This window comes from Fimicolochytrium jonesii, assembly GCF_025526975.1.
Source record: "Fimicolochytrium jonesii strain JEL569 chromosome Unknown EV422scaffold_5, whole genome shotgun sequence".
Classification (NCBI taxonomy): domain Eukaryota; kingdom Fungi; phylum Chytridiomycota; class Chytridiomycetes; order Spizellomycetales; family Powellomycetaceae; genus Fimicolochytrium; species Fimicolochytrium jonesii.
In genome coordinates, this window is record NW_026515672.1 from 650,052 (window position 1) to 662,981 (window position 12,930).

At 53.5% G+C, this 12,930-nt stretch overlaps 8 protein-coding genes across 8 annotated transcripts; 5 read left to right on the plus strand and 3 right to left on the minus strand.

Moving 5' to 3' along the window:
* The first annotated feature begins 25 nt into the window (after positions 1 to 25).
* On the plus strand, positions 26 to 797 carry EV422DRAFT_360887 (uncharacterized protein). The gene is made up of 2 exons (XM_053066642.1): positions 26 to 640; positions 714 to 797. Exon 1 carries the CDS (start codon positions 161 to 163, stop codon positions 563 to 565), a length of 405 nt encoding a protein of 134 aa, XP_052927620.1. The 5' UTR covers positions 26 to 160; the 3' UTR covers positions 566 to 640; positions 714 to 797.
* On the plus strand, positions 535 to 1,844 carry EV422DRAFT_521544 (uncharacterized protein). The gene has a single exon (XM_053069760.1). It carries the CDS (start codon positions 572 to 574, stop codon positions 1,670 to 1,672), a length of 1,101 nt encoding a protein of 366 aa, XP_052927621.1. The 5' UTR covers positions 535 to 571; the 3' UTR covers positions 1,673 to 1,844.
* On the minus strand, positions 1,845 to 3,893 carry EV422DRAFT_521546 (uncharacterized protein). The gene is made up of 4 exons (XM_053069761.1): positions 3,592 to 3,893; positions 3,037 to 3,498; positions 2,395 to 2,961; positions 1,845 to 2,304 (listed from the first exon to the last, which is right to left on the minus strand). The coding sequence occupies exons 1-4, from the start codon at positions 3,637 to 3,639 to the stop codon at positions 1,972 to 1,974; spliced, it is 1,410 nt and encodes a 469-aa protein (XP_052927622.1). The 5' UTR covers positions 3,640 to 3,893; the 3' UTR covers positions 1,845 to 1,971.
* Positions 3,894 to 3,899: 6 nt separating this feature from the next.
* EV422DRAFT_360963 (uncharacterized protein) lies at positions 3,900 to 5,009 on the plus strand. The gene has a single exon (XM_053066643.1). The coding sequence runs from the start codon at positions 4,122 to 4,124 to the stop codon at positions 4,818 to 4,820; it is 699 nt and encodes a 232-aa protein (XP_052927623.1). The 5' UTR covers positions 3,900 to 4,121; the 3' UTR covers positions 4,821 to 5,009.
* On the minus strand, positions 5,006 to 6,361 carry EV422DRAFT_565514 (RNA 3'-terminal phosphate cyclase/enolpyruvate transferase; the record flags this gene model as incomplete). The annotated part of the gene is made up of 4 exons (XM_053072327.1): positions 5,006 to 5,138; positions 5,210 to 5,784; positions 5,857 to 6,176; positions 6,241 to 6,361. The coding sequence occupies 4 exons, from the start codon at positions 6,359 to 6,361 to the stop codon at positions 5,006 to 5,008; spliced, it is 1,149 nt and encodes a 382-aa protein (XP_052927624.1).
* Positions 6,362 to 6,659: 298 nt separating this feature from the next.
* Positions 6,660 to 7,364, plus strand: EV422DRAFT_550184 (nucleoside diphosphate kinase; the record flags this gene model as incomplete). Its single annotated transcript, XM_053071756.1, has 4 exons — positions 6,660 to 6,700; positions 6,776 to 6,920; positions 7,021 to 7,227; positions 7,305 to 7,364. 4 exons carry the CDS (start codon positions 6,660 to 6,662, stop codon positions 7,362 to 7,364), a joined length of 453 nt encoding a protein of 150 aa, XP_052927625.1.
* A 2,114-nt stretch (positions 7,365 to 9,478) lies between these two features.
* On the minus strand, positions 9,479 to 11,476 carry EV422DRAFT_565516 (P-loop containing nucleoside triphosphate hydrolase protein; the record flags this gene model as incomplete). Its single annotated transcript, XM_053072328.1, has 5 exons — positions 9,479 to 9,610; positions 9,691 to 9,762; positions 9,830 to 10,898; positions 10,978 to 11,146; positions 11,407 to 11,476. 5 exons carry the CDS (start codon positions 11,474 to 11,476, stop codon positions 9,479 to 9,481), a joined length of 1,512 nt encoding a protein of 503 aa, XP_052927626.1.
* Positions 11,477 to 11,737: 261 nt separating this feature from the next.
* EV422DRAFT_521554 (uncharacterized protein) lies at positions 11,738 to 12,607 on the plus strand. Its single transcript, XM_053069762.1, has one exon. The coding sequence runs from the start codon at positions 11,785 to 11,787 to the stop codon at positions 12,349 to 12,351; it is 567 nt and encodes a 188-aa protein (XP_052927627.1). The 5' UTR covers positions 11,738 to 11,784; the 3' UTR covers positions 12,352 to 12,607.
* Positions 12,608 to 12,930: the final 323 nt, after the last annotated feature.

Consider the following 12,930-nt stretch of genomic DNA (forward strand, 5'->3'; position numbering starts at 1 on the left):
AAGGAAAGAGAACGTTTCGCCGTCATGGGTGTGGGTGATCCCTAGATCCGCATCATCATAGTACACAGCAATTCGCCGAGACGAAAAACGGACTGACTTTGGACACCAGAACTTTCTTTTATCGAACACGACCTCAACCTCCTTCGCCACCAACCGCTCCATGAGCTCGGCGTTCGCAGCCAACCTGGTGACCGCCGCGCTGGCAAAAATCCTTATCCAAGCAGGGTTTGAACGGGCCCAGAATTCTTCGACCAGCATCCTTGCCGACATTTTCGTTCGATATTTGGAACTACTAGCTTGTACTGCTTCGAAGCATGCGAATCACCAGGGGCGGACGACCGGGAACTTTGAAGACGTGGCGCGAGTTTTGGACGATTTCAGCGTCGACCCAACAGCGCTGACGGAGTTCTGTCGGACCTGGGCTGTGCATATCAATCCAGAGAGTGTGGGAGGAAACCATGGCAACCCTTCTTCGCCATCACATACGGGCGCGCCAGCGAACAGTCACAGGCATGGGAAAGCTGAAGACCATGATGAGCCCGCTGCTTTTCCCATAAGTGAGTAGGCGCCGATGGACTTGACGTGGGATGGGCCTTTTCGAAAGACCTTTGACTGGTGCGTGGGGTCAAATGTTGTGCCTGTCACTATCGCTATCAGCAAACCATTCTTCGAGGGAATACGTGCTGCGGGCTCATTCCTTTCGTTCTCAATAGATATCGACGAATTATTAGAGGCATCGGCCCTCGAAGCGAAACATAAGAGCCTTCTTCCAAGGAAAGCAAGAGGTTCAGCGAGTCCATCCAAGGAGGGACATGGATCTCCGACGAGAGCACCCTTCGCCGATTCCCATCCGCATCGGTCCGGGTCGGAACATCAAGGCGGTGGCCGACAGTTCACCAGGCGACGGAAACGGAAGGCCGCATATGGGTGCGTGGTATCATTCGACGAGACCCATATGACCGCAGAAGACCTCGACATTGTCGATCTCCAACCTCCCGATCACCAACCAACACTACAAGTGTTTGATTCAACCCCTTCGGCGTATGTGGAGAGTCTGAAGCAGGCGTTATCGAGCGTCAGTGCAGGGGCGGCGAAAGCAAACGGAAAGATTACATCCAAAGCTTTGTTGAAGCAGATGCTCCCATTACTGCAGCATAGTAGGGTGGCGACGGCAGGTAACCACCTGTTCAGCGTGGAAAGGGGCCTTTTGGACGAGATGGTTGGGGCGGAGTTGGCGAAGCTTCCAGGACTGCTGGAGGGACAGCGGCCTCGGATGCAGCGCGCGCCGGACAATCTGGACCAGATAGCGACGACAAAGCGTCGAAAGATCCCGCGAAATGCCGCAGAAACCGATAAGAGCGGCGCCGAACCGAAGCTGAAGCTTAAACTGAGTCTCTCCACCGCTCGCTTGTCACCACCTCCTGCCGCCGCGGTGCCAGCAGGATTTCCCGTTTCAACATTCCAACTGCATCCAAAATCCCCAGCAAGCGGCCACCCTCCAGAAGACATCGTCAATTGTATATGTGATCAGCCGCAGGTTGATCATGGCGAGTTCATGATAGCTTGCGACAAATGCGGGGTCTGGTACCATGGGCCATGCGTTGGCGTTCCTACGGAGGCCGATCAGAGCTCGGAGAACTGGTATTGTGTCAGATGTCAACCCAGGCGGTGACATCCGCAAGCACCCTCACCACAAACCCACTTTACGGAGACCTGTCTCATACCGTACATGTAGTGCGCATAGAGTCATGGAGACGTATTCGTGATTCTTCTCGAAACAAAGCTATATGTGATGGATACATACAAATCTAGCGCCACCCCTGCCCACTACCGTAAATCCCCCTCGCTCTAAATTGTTGTTCTAAATACAGAAATGCTCCATGTGTGATGCAAAATAAGCCTTTGAGAAGAAATCGCGATCTCGCTCACTCTCCCGACTGTCGACCATCGAACGCTGCTGGCATCGACTAACTACCACCCAGTGCTCCTACTCCAATCAATGACAATCCATCCGTTCGTCCTCGCGCTGATAGTAGCCGACGGGTCAACGCACTGCGCCTTGGTGAACGCCATGACATAGGTCGCGGTCTCGATCGCGTTCTCGTTACCCAGCTTGAGCTCGCCTTTGCGGTTCCTGAAGATCAGGATCTCGTTTGTTTGGAAAGTTACGAGGATAACTGGTACTTCGTCCTCGAGGAGTGTGAGTTTGCGTATGTCTACGTGGCGGATGTCTAAAAGTTTGCAGTCGGAAACGAGCCCTTGTTGCTGTTGGGCTTCGAAACCGGCGGATAATCGTGCGTATGCCTAATGAAAATAAGGGTTTGTGAGATCGATCTGAATTTCGCCAGCGACCACATAAATACCAGCAGATTCCCAAAGGTTATTAATGCTCACCCTTTCACTGCACCACTCTCGCAATATGGGCGCCTCTGCTTTCAAGTAAGCTTCCAGAATTTCTGGCACGAAGTACTTTGTAGCCTCCTTCAAGAACTTTTCGGTCCTGAACGTAGGATCCACCGCCTTCAACGCGCTGACCACTCGTGCGGTTTCAGTCTCCTCGAACGCACTGCTCGAAAAGAAATCACGGATCCGCTCGACAACAGGGTTGTCGCTCTCGTCAATCCCACGTCGTACAGCAAACAGCTTTTGCGCGATGGGGCTATCCTCCTTGAACTTCCTCCATGACTCGGCAAGCTTCGACGACCGGTGAAGCTCGACGTTTTGGCCTGCTTCGGGATCTGCGGTAACGATTCTGTTGGGATTTGGGACGCCGGGAATGCCCAATGGCATTTTGCTCTGCTGGTAGGCGAGCAGTTCTGCACGTTCTTTTTCGCGCTGCTCACGTGGTACGTATTCGTGGAAGAATGCAGAGTCTGAAGAGTCGATCACTTCCGTTTTGACGTGCTTGATTCCCTTTCCGACGGCCTTTGCGGCTTTCGTGTCCAAAATTGGCTCAGCAACCTGAGAACGGGTTTGTTAGCGCATACAGAACGCAGTACAGAAACGAACCATGCACTCTCGCAAGGGAATGCCTACCTTCTGTCCAACCTCAGCGACCTTCTCTCCTGCCGTGTACAGAACCTCTCCAGTTTTCTTGACTACTGGGTTCTCCACAACCTTATCGACAGTCTCCCCGACCTTTTCAAAGACCTTCGAAGTGCCCTTCGACGTCTTGTCCATAGCATCTTTTGCCCTCTGCACAGCATCTGACTCAGCCAGTTCCTTCGTTGATGCGGAGAGCTGCTGCACATTCTGCTGAAACTCTCGATTTTCTGCTACTTGTCGTTTGAAGGACTTGTAGAACTCGGTGAAGAAGTTTGTGGATTCGAAGCGGGCAGAACTGCGGTGGACGGCGATAGGAAGGAGGGTGGGGCGGGTGGAGCGGATTGCCGATCGTCTGGAGACGCTTATAGACGGTGTGACGAGACCTCTGGATATTATATGTGGGCCGGTGGACTTTTGTGATCGGCTGTTGAATGCTAACGTGGACACAGCGCTCTGCACGAAACCGCGAAACATAGAGATCAGTGAACATGAACGAAGAATGGCCGGTTCTTCCGGCGTCTGTACGCTGGGACAGCGCTCACATACCTGCGTCCGAGAAGCGGCCTTGTGTAGGGCCAGCATACTGCTAGACATGGTGAGAGAAGACTTATGGCAGCACCGTCGATGGCGACGTTCAAGTGGTGGGACCGGCTTCGGTGGGTAAACCGGTGGCTAGAGCTGCGGTGGCCAGATACAAGCTATGGTACTGGGCTTCAGGACCTATAACTTGCTTCTCGTGAGGGGGTATTTGGTGAGAGAACGGGCGAGGTCCACAGGGTCAATGTCGGAGGAAGAAGGAGGAATGAGGACGCTAAAGGCGCGCGAAAAAAACGCCGCGTGTTGCCGTGTTGGTCTTTCCGACGCTGACAACCTTCTCGCTTCCGAGCTCTCCGGCGTTCCATTGCCTCCACCGGGTTGCCACCTCCAGTCATACGCACACTACACTCAAATACACCAGACAAGAACGCTTTCCGTGAGCTGCCCAAACCAGAACGGAAACTGTTGTTCATGCCGTCGCTCTTTGAAGGGACGTTGCAGCCCGTCTTACCACCGAGATTTTACCACCTTTTCCCACGATGAGCTTCCAGTGCGTACGCTCAAGATGGGCGCAACTATCCGGTCTCACAAGCGGACCACGGTCCAGCCTCATCAATAAATCTCCGCAACGCATTCTCCTCCGCCCATCCCACCGTGAACTCCAAACCTCAGTCAACCAAATCAAACGCGGCACCGTCCTCGATTTCCGGAACAAACTCTGGATAGTAAACAACATGACCCACCACTCGCAAGGCCGAGGCGGAGCGCACTACAAACTCGACTTGCGAGAAGTGCTAGGCGGTGGGAAGCTGCTTGAGAGGTTCAACGCGGGCACAATGGTGGAGACGGTCGACCTGCAAGTGAAACAGCTGAAATTTATGTATGCGGACCACGAGCTGCACTTACTTGACCCGGTGGACTATGAGGAGCATGTGGTGCCGATGTCGTTGTTTAGTGCTGGGGACAAGGGGCTCCCGTTCCTCAAGGACTCGATGGAGTTGAAGGTGGAGTATTACGAGAATACGCCAGTTATTATCAAAATGCCAGAACGGGCCACGTATGAGGTTGTGAACACGGCACCACCTGCATCGTCGGGTGCGAGCGACAGCAAAGGGACAGCGTTCAAGGATGCGGAGTTGGAGACTGGTGCTCGGGTGCTTGTACCCGAGTTTGTGACTATCGGCGATAAGATCGTGGTTGATTTGCTGGAGCACAAGTACGTGACAAGAGCCCGTTGAGAGATCTGCATTCTCCAATGCGGACATGCCGCGCATGGGGATGAAAAGGCATTGCTGCAAGAGAAACGCCGAATATCTTCCATTGTATCTATCGTATTCTACCCAAGGAATGCTCTACATATTTTAGACATAAATACTATGTACATTTGCGTGGTGACCTCAAAAGTAACCCGCGCTCTGCATCTCTATGTCACCTTCTTGTTGGTGTTGGTGTAGCCCATTCCCAAGCAAGTGAGAAGCACCGTCTGGTTGCTGTGATCCGGCGTCACTTTGAAGGTGATGCCGAGGAACGATTTGATGTCACGAAGATATTGTATCCTGTAGAAGAAAGTGCAATGTGTCAGTTGCAGTCTCTGCCACCGATATAATGATGGTCATCTCAAACGTACGTAAATGGGGACAAAGCACCGACTCGGATCTTTCCGACGTCCTCCGGCCCGAGAGCCAAGAACAAAGCCCCCAGCCATTGACTCGAGGTGTCAAAACATCCGCCTTTCTCGATCTCCTGCAACAGTTTCCGACCAGTAAACGCGCCCAAATCCTCCGGCGTTTGGAAGTGGTAATCGTTCGCCAGAGCATCATCCTCCCTGCGACTCACGATATTCGTCTCAACATCTGCGTTTGCCGGTTTGCGAGGCTGGAAGGCGCACTCCGCGGAGAGAAGAGCTCCAGTCGTCGATTCGGCCACGATCGTCAAAGCGTATCCCGGTGACTGCCCGCTCTCTGCTCCCTTATACACATCGGTATATATATACACGTCCGGGATGTAGCGGGTCATCATGCTTCGAGACGTTTCGACCACTCGGTTGGCCATTTGCGGTGACACACGGGTAGCGTAGGCGATTCCTCGGATGCGCTTGAATTTGCCTTCCTCGATGAACTGGACGGGTTTGAGCTGTCTGACGATCGGGCATTGGAAGAATATCTCGCCTCCGCCTTTTGGTGGCGCTCCACGCTTTGTGATCTGGGAAAGGGAGGGCCATGTGAGCGTTTCCGACGGTAATCATGACAAACTTTGATCAGTACACTCTCGCACCTTCATTTCTAGTCCATCCTCCACTCCAAACCTCTTCAAATGCGGCAGCAGAACTGTTCGAATAGCGTCGACAGACAAATCCACGTTGTCGTTCGTGACACCGCTCAAAGTCAGTTGTAGGGGATGCTTCGCGAACGGCGCCAGCGCAATGAGGGGTTCCAGAAAGTACCCAATCGCCCGCGACGGTGGACACTCGTGCCGAACCTTCCCTCCTATTATCAGTCCTGGCCGGTATACGACGGTGGTACCGGTGTACGAGATCTCCACCACGGCCCCATTCGTCACTTTTTCTAACAGTCGTAAGAAACTCGCTTCGTAGTCTGTGAGGGAAAAGTTGGTGAGCATATGCTTGCTCCCATGATCAGGTCCGCACTCGAACGTTACCTGAAAGACCAGGCCTGTCTTCGTCGTCAGACCGTATTTTATCTATGCGCACTGGCTTGTTGCTTAAGGTCGCCAAAAGCAGCCTTTGCCGAAAGTAATTGTGACCTTCGAAACGTAACATGGCAACTGAAAAGTGGATATGCGTAGCAGTTCGGTGTATGCCCTTGTCCTTGGATGGACAACAGTGAACTTGACAACAGACTTGGTATGCAACGAGACGGGGTAGCACTGCAAGAAAGTCAAGGCCAAGAACGTCAACGAGGCCAAAGAAGGAGCGTGTTTGACTTGCTTTTTGCGGATTGCATAAGCAACAGAATCGACCGTCGGGCGGCGGAGCGACTCGAAGAAAAACAACTCTTCGCCCTGCACCACCCTCATCGTTCATCCTTACCCCACCCACACAAACAACCATATCCACAATGGCTTCTGAGCGCACTTACATCATGGTCAAGCCCGACGGGTACGTTGCTGCAGCACCCTCTCCGACTCGTATCGTTTATTCTCGAGCCAATGGCTGATGTGCCCTTTCCTCCAGCGTCGAACGCGGCCTCGTCGGTGAGATCATCAAGAGGTTCGAGAACCGTGGCTTCAAGCTCTTGGGTCTCAAGGCCGTCCAGCCTTCCCGTGCCCACCTTGAGGAGCACTACGCTGACCTCAAGACCAAGCCCTTCTTCCCCAAGGTAAACGATCGCAGAGAGTCGCTCGCAGGCGCTTCTGAAGAGATCTTTTCCCACGACCTACGGCAATTCTGAAACTCACACCTTTATTATCACCACACAGCTTGTTGACTACATGCTCTCTGGACCCGTCGTCGGTATGGTGTGGGCTGGAAAGGAGGTCGTCAAGACCGGCCGTGTCATGCTCGGTGCCACCAACCCCTTGGCCAGCGCCCCCGGAACCATCCGTGGTGACTTCGCCATTGACGTCGGAAAGAACATCTGCCACGGTTCCGACTCTGTTGAGTCCGCCGAGAAGGAGATTGGCCTCGTAAGTCTCATGTTTCCATCGGAAGTCTTCTATTCTCAAGCTGTCGAAACTCATCAAATCGCTCCTCGTCTCACCAGTGGTTCCCCGAGGGTGTGTTGAACTACAACCGCTCCCTTGACAAGCTCATCTACGAATAGATTATAGTTCGTAGATTGTAGCTGGTGTAGACCCGTAGGTTTCAATCCCCTATATACATCATGTACATTTTTACTTAGAAGCGGAGCGACGTCTCTGCTTTGAGCATACATACATTTTATCTCACGTCTAGCACATCGAAAGCGAAATTCGGAGCTTGTACATTTGCGCCTCTTGCTTCTATAGCATGTAATGGTGCTCGAGAGATATAAGAAAGAGACCAGTACCGGAGGCCCCGAGAGAGCGGGAAATGTGTTGAAGGTGTGATTCGCCAGTAAGACCCTGGTACCACTTCTGGAGGTAGCCAAGAACGTCCATCATGACTATAGCTATACTGTCGCCCTCCGCTGCACGCTGTCGGGGAGGAGTCGATGTGCTACATATCCGAGATTGCACGCAGGGGACGCAGGATCGTTTGGCAAACGCAGGGGATCCCGCAATTTCCCTCTGCCCCGGCTGTAGTGTAATCCTCCGCCGAATAGCATCTGCGACGCCAAACTAAACAGCGAGACCCGCGGCTGGCCTCGAAGCCTTGAGGTATCAAACTCAAGATCTTGTGAGCCTCTCTCGTGCATGTGTCTGCCTCGTTTCCTGTTTAATCCGCACCGCGGATTCATACAGATCTCATCTTCAACCAATTTCTTCCTTTTCTTCTTCGATGAAGTCCGTTTGCAGCCAGCCCAAGGACATGAGATGGCACGGAAAACGCTACCTCGTGTACTCAGCGTGAGAGCAAACCTCTACACCGCAAGTCGATTTTCGCATGAGTTCCTGCTTCGTCTCCATGGCATACGCTTCTAGCGATGTGATGAGTTCCCATTTCGCGCAGTTCCTCTTGGAATCATCTGCTGCGAGTGGATTAGAGTGTCACGGATAACAATTAGCGGTACTCGAACATGGAAAAAAGCCGACATCACACCTTCGACGAGTTTCCCGAAAACGTGGAGCCAAACAGGTCGTGAAAACAATCCTTCATGCCCGCCGCTTTCATGATGTGGATAAAGCCCAGAAGCTGATCCACATCTGTACGCCGTCGCTCCAAGTGTGTATTGAGCACAACTTTGCGTCGGACCAAGGCCGTCACGTATACATCAACACATCCCAAGTTGATGATGGACACAGAGCTTCGGTGGGGTCGGCGCCTCCTCTAAACAATCCAGCGATATATACCCTTGTCGCGCGTTCGTAGGTCGGCTGCGGTTCCGCCAAAGTTTCTGAAGTACGGTTCCCAGATATCAGTCGCCTGAGAAACCCTGCGTTGCGAATACCTTTTGCGTCACAAAGATCCCGCCTGGGGAGACCTCCTCCATCACCGATGACTGCCGTTCGTCCGTGCCTGATCGCAAGCACCAGAAAACAGGGCATATGTTTATTCAAAGAAGTTCTTGTTCTAAGCCGAGCTGTTTGTTCATAACCCACAGAAGACCGTCCCCGGTGGTTAGAGTTCCCAAGTTCAAGTGCAGCCTGTGATGTCACCCAAAGCTCCAGTTCGAGCTGTGCGGTCATATTATCCAACTTTCCGGGCCGGCAGCGTGGCATGTTCAATTTTCGGCTGCTGAGATCGGCGTTTTTTTCACAGCCTTCCCGCACGATTTCCGCTGGAGAGGGAAGTACTGAAAGACGATTTGTCTGCCTCCGCTTTCGACACGGTGGCGGGCGGGCAAGCCGTCCGTCCTCCTCCTGGTTCAGGCTTGCCGTGGTCCTCAAATACGGATTGACACGGAAGGTGGTTCTTCGGCATCGGTTGGCATCTTGTGAAAACAGACGCGAGGAAGCGGCTTCCAACTGTGACACGCCTTTCCGGACTTCACATCTCCTCAAGCTCAGACACACACCACGGTGAAGCCCACTTCAAGACCGTTCTAACTTATCGCAAACCGAGAACGGGCAAGAAGAAGCAAAGGCACCGAAGCATATATTAACAGTTCCATCTATCCCATGAGAGTAAGTGCGATAAATCCAAGGTTTTCTTTTCCATTTTGTATCCTCCCCGTCACAAAGACCGCTTTCCCTCAGATCCACCGCGAACAGAAGGGTATACAGAACCGATCGATCCCCTTTTCCCCTTCTTCGTTCAGGTTGTATAAGAAAGTCTCCGGTCGTCTATGGAGGGTGCTTACGCAGAGCTCTTGGCGAGCTCGTCGGCCTTGCGACCGACTTCCTCGATGTCACCGACCATGTAGAAGGCAGCCTCAGGAAGAGCATCGTGCTTGCCGTCAAGAATGGCCTTGAACGACTTCAATGTGTCCTATTGGATTGCAAAGGTGAACACGGTGAGTTGGTATGGAACTTTCGCAAGGTTTTCGTGCTGCCAACTGATGCACTTACAGCCAGGGAGACGTAACGACCCTCGTAACCGGTGAAAACTTGGGCGGTGGTGAAGGGCTGAGACATGAAACGCTAGAAATCTAGATGTTAGGATGGAGTTCGACGGCATCTAAACACACCGTCACAGTCGAGTACATACCTGGATCTTACGAGCACGCTGCACGGTAAGCTTGTCCTCTTCCGACAATTCGTCCATACCAAGAATGGCAATGATATCTTGCAGAGACTTGTAGTTTTGCAAGATTTGTTGCACACCGGTGGCAATGTTGTAGTGCTCGTCACCGACGATACGGGGGTCGAGAATACGGGACTTGGAGTCGAGGGGGTCGACAGCCGGGTAAATACCCAACTCAGCGATAGAACGGGACAACACGGTTGTAGCGTCCAAGTGAGCGAAGGTGGTAGCGGGGGCGGGATCGGTCAAATCGTCAGCGGGCACGTAAATGGCCTGCACGGAAGTAATGGAACCCTTCTTCGTGGTGGTAATACGCTCCTGCATTTGACCCATGTCCGTCGCCAAAGTGGGCTGGTAACCGACAGCGGAGGGGATACGTCCGAGCAAGGCAGACACTTCGGAACCGGCCTGGGTGAAACGGAAAATGTTGTCGATGAAAAGCAACACGTCCTGTCCTTCCTGGTCACGGAAGTACTCGGCGATGGTGAGACCGGTCAAGGCAACACGAGCACGGGCTCCTGGAGGCTCGTTCATTTGTCCGTACACGAGGGCAGCCTTGGACTTGCCGTCGAGTTGAATAACGCCGGCTGTGATCATTTCGTGGTAAAGATCGTTACCCTCACGAGTACGCTCTCCGACACCGCAGAAGACGGAGTAACCTCCGTGAGCCTTGGCGACGTTATTGATGAGCTCGGTGATCAAGACGGTCTTGCCGACACCAGCACCTCCGAAAAGACCAATCTTTCCTCCCTTGGAGTAGGGGGCGAGAAGGTCAACAACCTTGATACCGGTTTCCAACATCTCGGGGACAGTCGACTGGTCAACGAACTCCGGAGGGTTGGCGTGGATGGGCAACTGCTGCTTGGTCTTGATGGGACCACGCTCGTCGACGGGCTCGCCAATGACGTTCATGATACGACCAAGGCACTCGGGTCCAGCGGGGACACGGATAGGCGAACCGGTATCCAGAACCTTCTGTCCACGAGTAAGACCTTCAGTACCGTCCATGGCAATGGTGCGGACAGTGTTCTCTCTGTTTGTTCGGAAGACAGGACAGATCAGCCAATGATTCCTAGAGCCAAGTCGCCAACCTCGAGAACCCCACAACGTACCCCAAGTGCTGGGCAACTTCCAGCACAAGACGACCACCCTCATGGCCCTGAACCTCAAGGGCGTTCAAGATGGAGGGGAGTGCGCCAGCTTCGAACTGAACATCGACGACGGCACCAATGACGGATCGAACGGCTCCGTATGTGGCAGCCTCAGTGGCAAGGCGACGCACTGTGATGATAATGCAACAGTAAGTACGAGTTTGACGTAACGTGGCTGATGATTCGAGCTCAGATGACCGTCCCTAGTAGTGGGCGGCAGCTTCCCGCTGTCCAGCAGTTCCGCTGTAGCCACTTCCACGGTCCCTCTTTTGTATATATGTTCAAGTCCAGCCAACGGATAGAGAGAGTGCAAACTCTTCCATCGCAATCTCCCAGCGCCCGCCCGAGTCCCATGGCGAGTCTAGCACGAGAATCCTGACCAAAACTTACCTGTTTGGTTGCGGATGCCAGCAACAGCCTTGCGGCTGATGCGGGAGACGCTTCGGAGGGTAACGGTCATGGTGACAGCGTTAGTTTCGGGGGAGTGATGAAAGAGAGAGAGCGAGTCTACTTCTGCGGGAGAATCCGAGGCAGCTCTTTGTGTCCTCTGGCTATTCCTAATGGCCCTCCTCCGTCGCTTTCCGCTCTCTCGCAGTCTCTCGCTCGCTCCCACGGGCGCACGGGCGCTAAGCCTCACGTGTGGCGCGGGGCGCGGCGTCGTGTGGCGTCTACCCTCAGTTGAATATCGACACACTCGTTTGGGCGGTCCCCCGAAAGGCGAACGATTCTCTGTCTCAACCCGATCGATAACCCTCAGCATAACGAAGCATGTTCTCAGCAGCGTCAACAACAGCCTGCCGGCGGGCAGTCGCAACCGCCACCGCGCAAAACTCGAAATCACACGTCGCATCCGCTACATTCGCACCACAAGGCCGCAACATCCATTCCACCTCCAGTCCTCACAACACGGTCACAAAAAAGGACAAGGACGTCATCTCCGGCGACAAGCGATACCAACTCATCAAAGAAATGCTCTACTCGAAAGAAACTCCGTCCACCCCCGCTAAACCCCTCGGAACCCAACCACTCGACCCGCGATCGAGTCCAGTCTCCACCGAGTCCCCGCAGGCGCAGCGGATCGATACCATTGAGCGGGCGTGGACGTTGGAGAAGCAGAAGGAGGCCGTGGCAAAGGTGGCCGAGTTGAGGGGGATGTACGAGTCCATGAGGGAGGCTATGGAGGAGTTGGAGAAGACGGATACGCGGCTTTTTGAGGCGGCGAAATCGGGATCGGATAGGGAGAAGGTTGTGGTGTTTCCAAAGAGGTTAAGGGTGCCGACGGAAACGCCTCCGTTGGATGGATGGGACTATGAGATGAAGGCGGCCACTCGGTAGACTCGAGGTCGTCATGGGTATCGGTAAATTGATGACAGCGGAAGGTGACTGGCAAAGGATAGGGTTGGGAGCGATGGTCTCGCCGTTAGGTCATGCAGATCTTGCGCGTTCCCAAATGTAAATAGTATTACCCCAGGTGTTTATTCCGGCGATGGATGGGCGCGGAAGACACAACAGGAATGGTGTAAAGCAGAGCAAGGGCCTCCATAGACTTAGAAGTTGAATAACACAGCTGTGATGAAGACCATGTTTGGAAGCTCTGCGATTCGCCTTCTTTTTGGAACGTCTTTTTCTTGGATCAAACGTATATACAAAGGAAAGCTGAATAATTTGAGGTTATCGCTCAGTGGTATGGCGCGCACTGTTTTCCGGGGCCGTCGAGACGAGCCCTATCCATTTTCAAATCCCTCCTACAAATATAGCCACCGCTCCCGCTCTCACTTCACTCTAGCGGCCACGTGAAGAAGACCTAGATGAAGACGATCCGCAAGACCGGCTTCGGCTGCGACTCCTGCTAACGCTGCTACTAGGGGAACGACGACCACGTGCACGTCCTCGAGATGAACTGCGTGAGTAGTT

What these genes read in the sequence shown, in the direction of transcription:
- EV422DRAFT_521544 (XM_053069760.1), top strand. Translation starts at nt 572, where the DNA reads ATGGACTTGACGTGGGATGGGCCTTTTCGAAAGACCTTTGACTGGTGC.
- EV422DRAFT_360887 (XM_053066642.1), top strand. Translation starts at nt 161, where the DNA reads ATGAGCTCGGCGTTCGCAGCCAACCTGGTGACCGCCGCGCTGGCAAAA.
- EV422DRAFT_521546 (XM_053069761.1), bottom strand. Translation starts at nt 3,639, where the DNA reads ATGTCTAGCAGTATGCTGGCCCTACACAAGGCCGCTTCTCGGACGCAG. An exon ending in AGGCCGCTTCTCGGACGCAG is followed by an intron (nt 3,499 to 3,591) that starts GTATGTGAGCGC and finishes GGTTTCGTGCAG; the next exon opens with AGCGCTGTGTCCACGTTAGC. An exon ending in TCGCTGAGGTTGGACAGAAG is followed by an intron (nt 2,962 to 3,036) that starts GTAGGCATTCCC and finishes ACCCGTTCTCAG; the next exon opens with GTTGCTGAGCCAATTTTGGA.
- EV422DRAFT_521554 (XM_053069762.1), top strand. Translation starts at nt 11,785, where the DNA reads ATGTTCTCAGCAGCGTCAACAACAGCCTGCCGGCGGGCAGTCGCAACC.
- EV422DRAFT_360963 (XM_053066643.1), top strand. Translation starts at nt 4,122, where the DNA reads ATGAGCTTCCAGTGCGTACGCTCAAGATGGGCGCAACTATCCGGTCTC.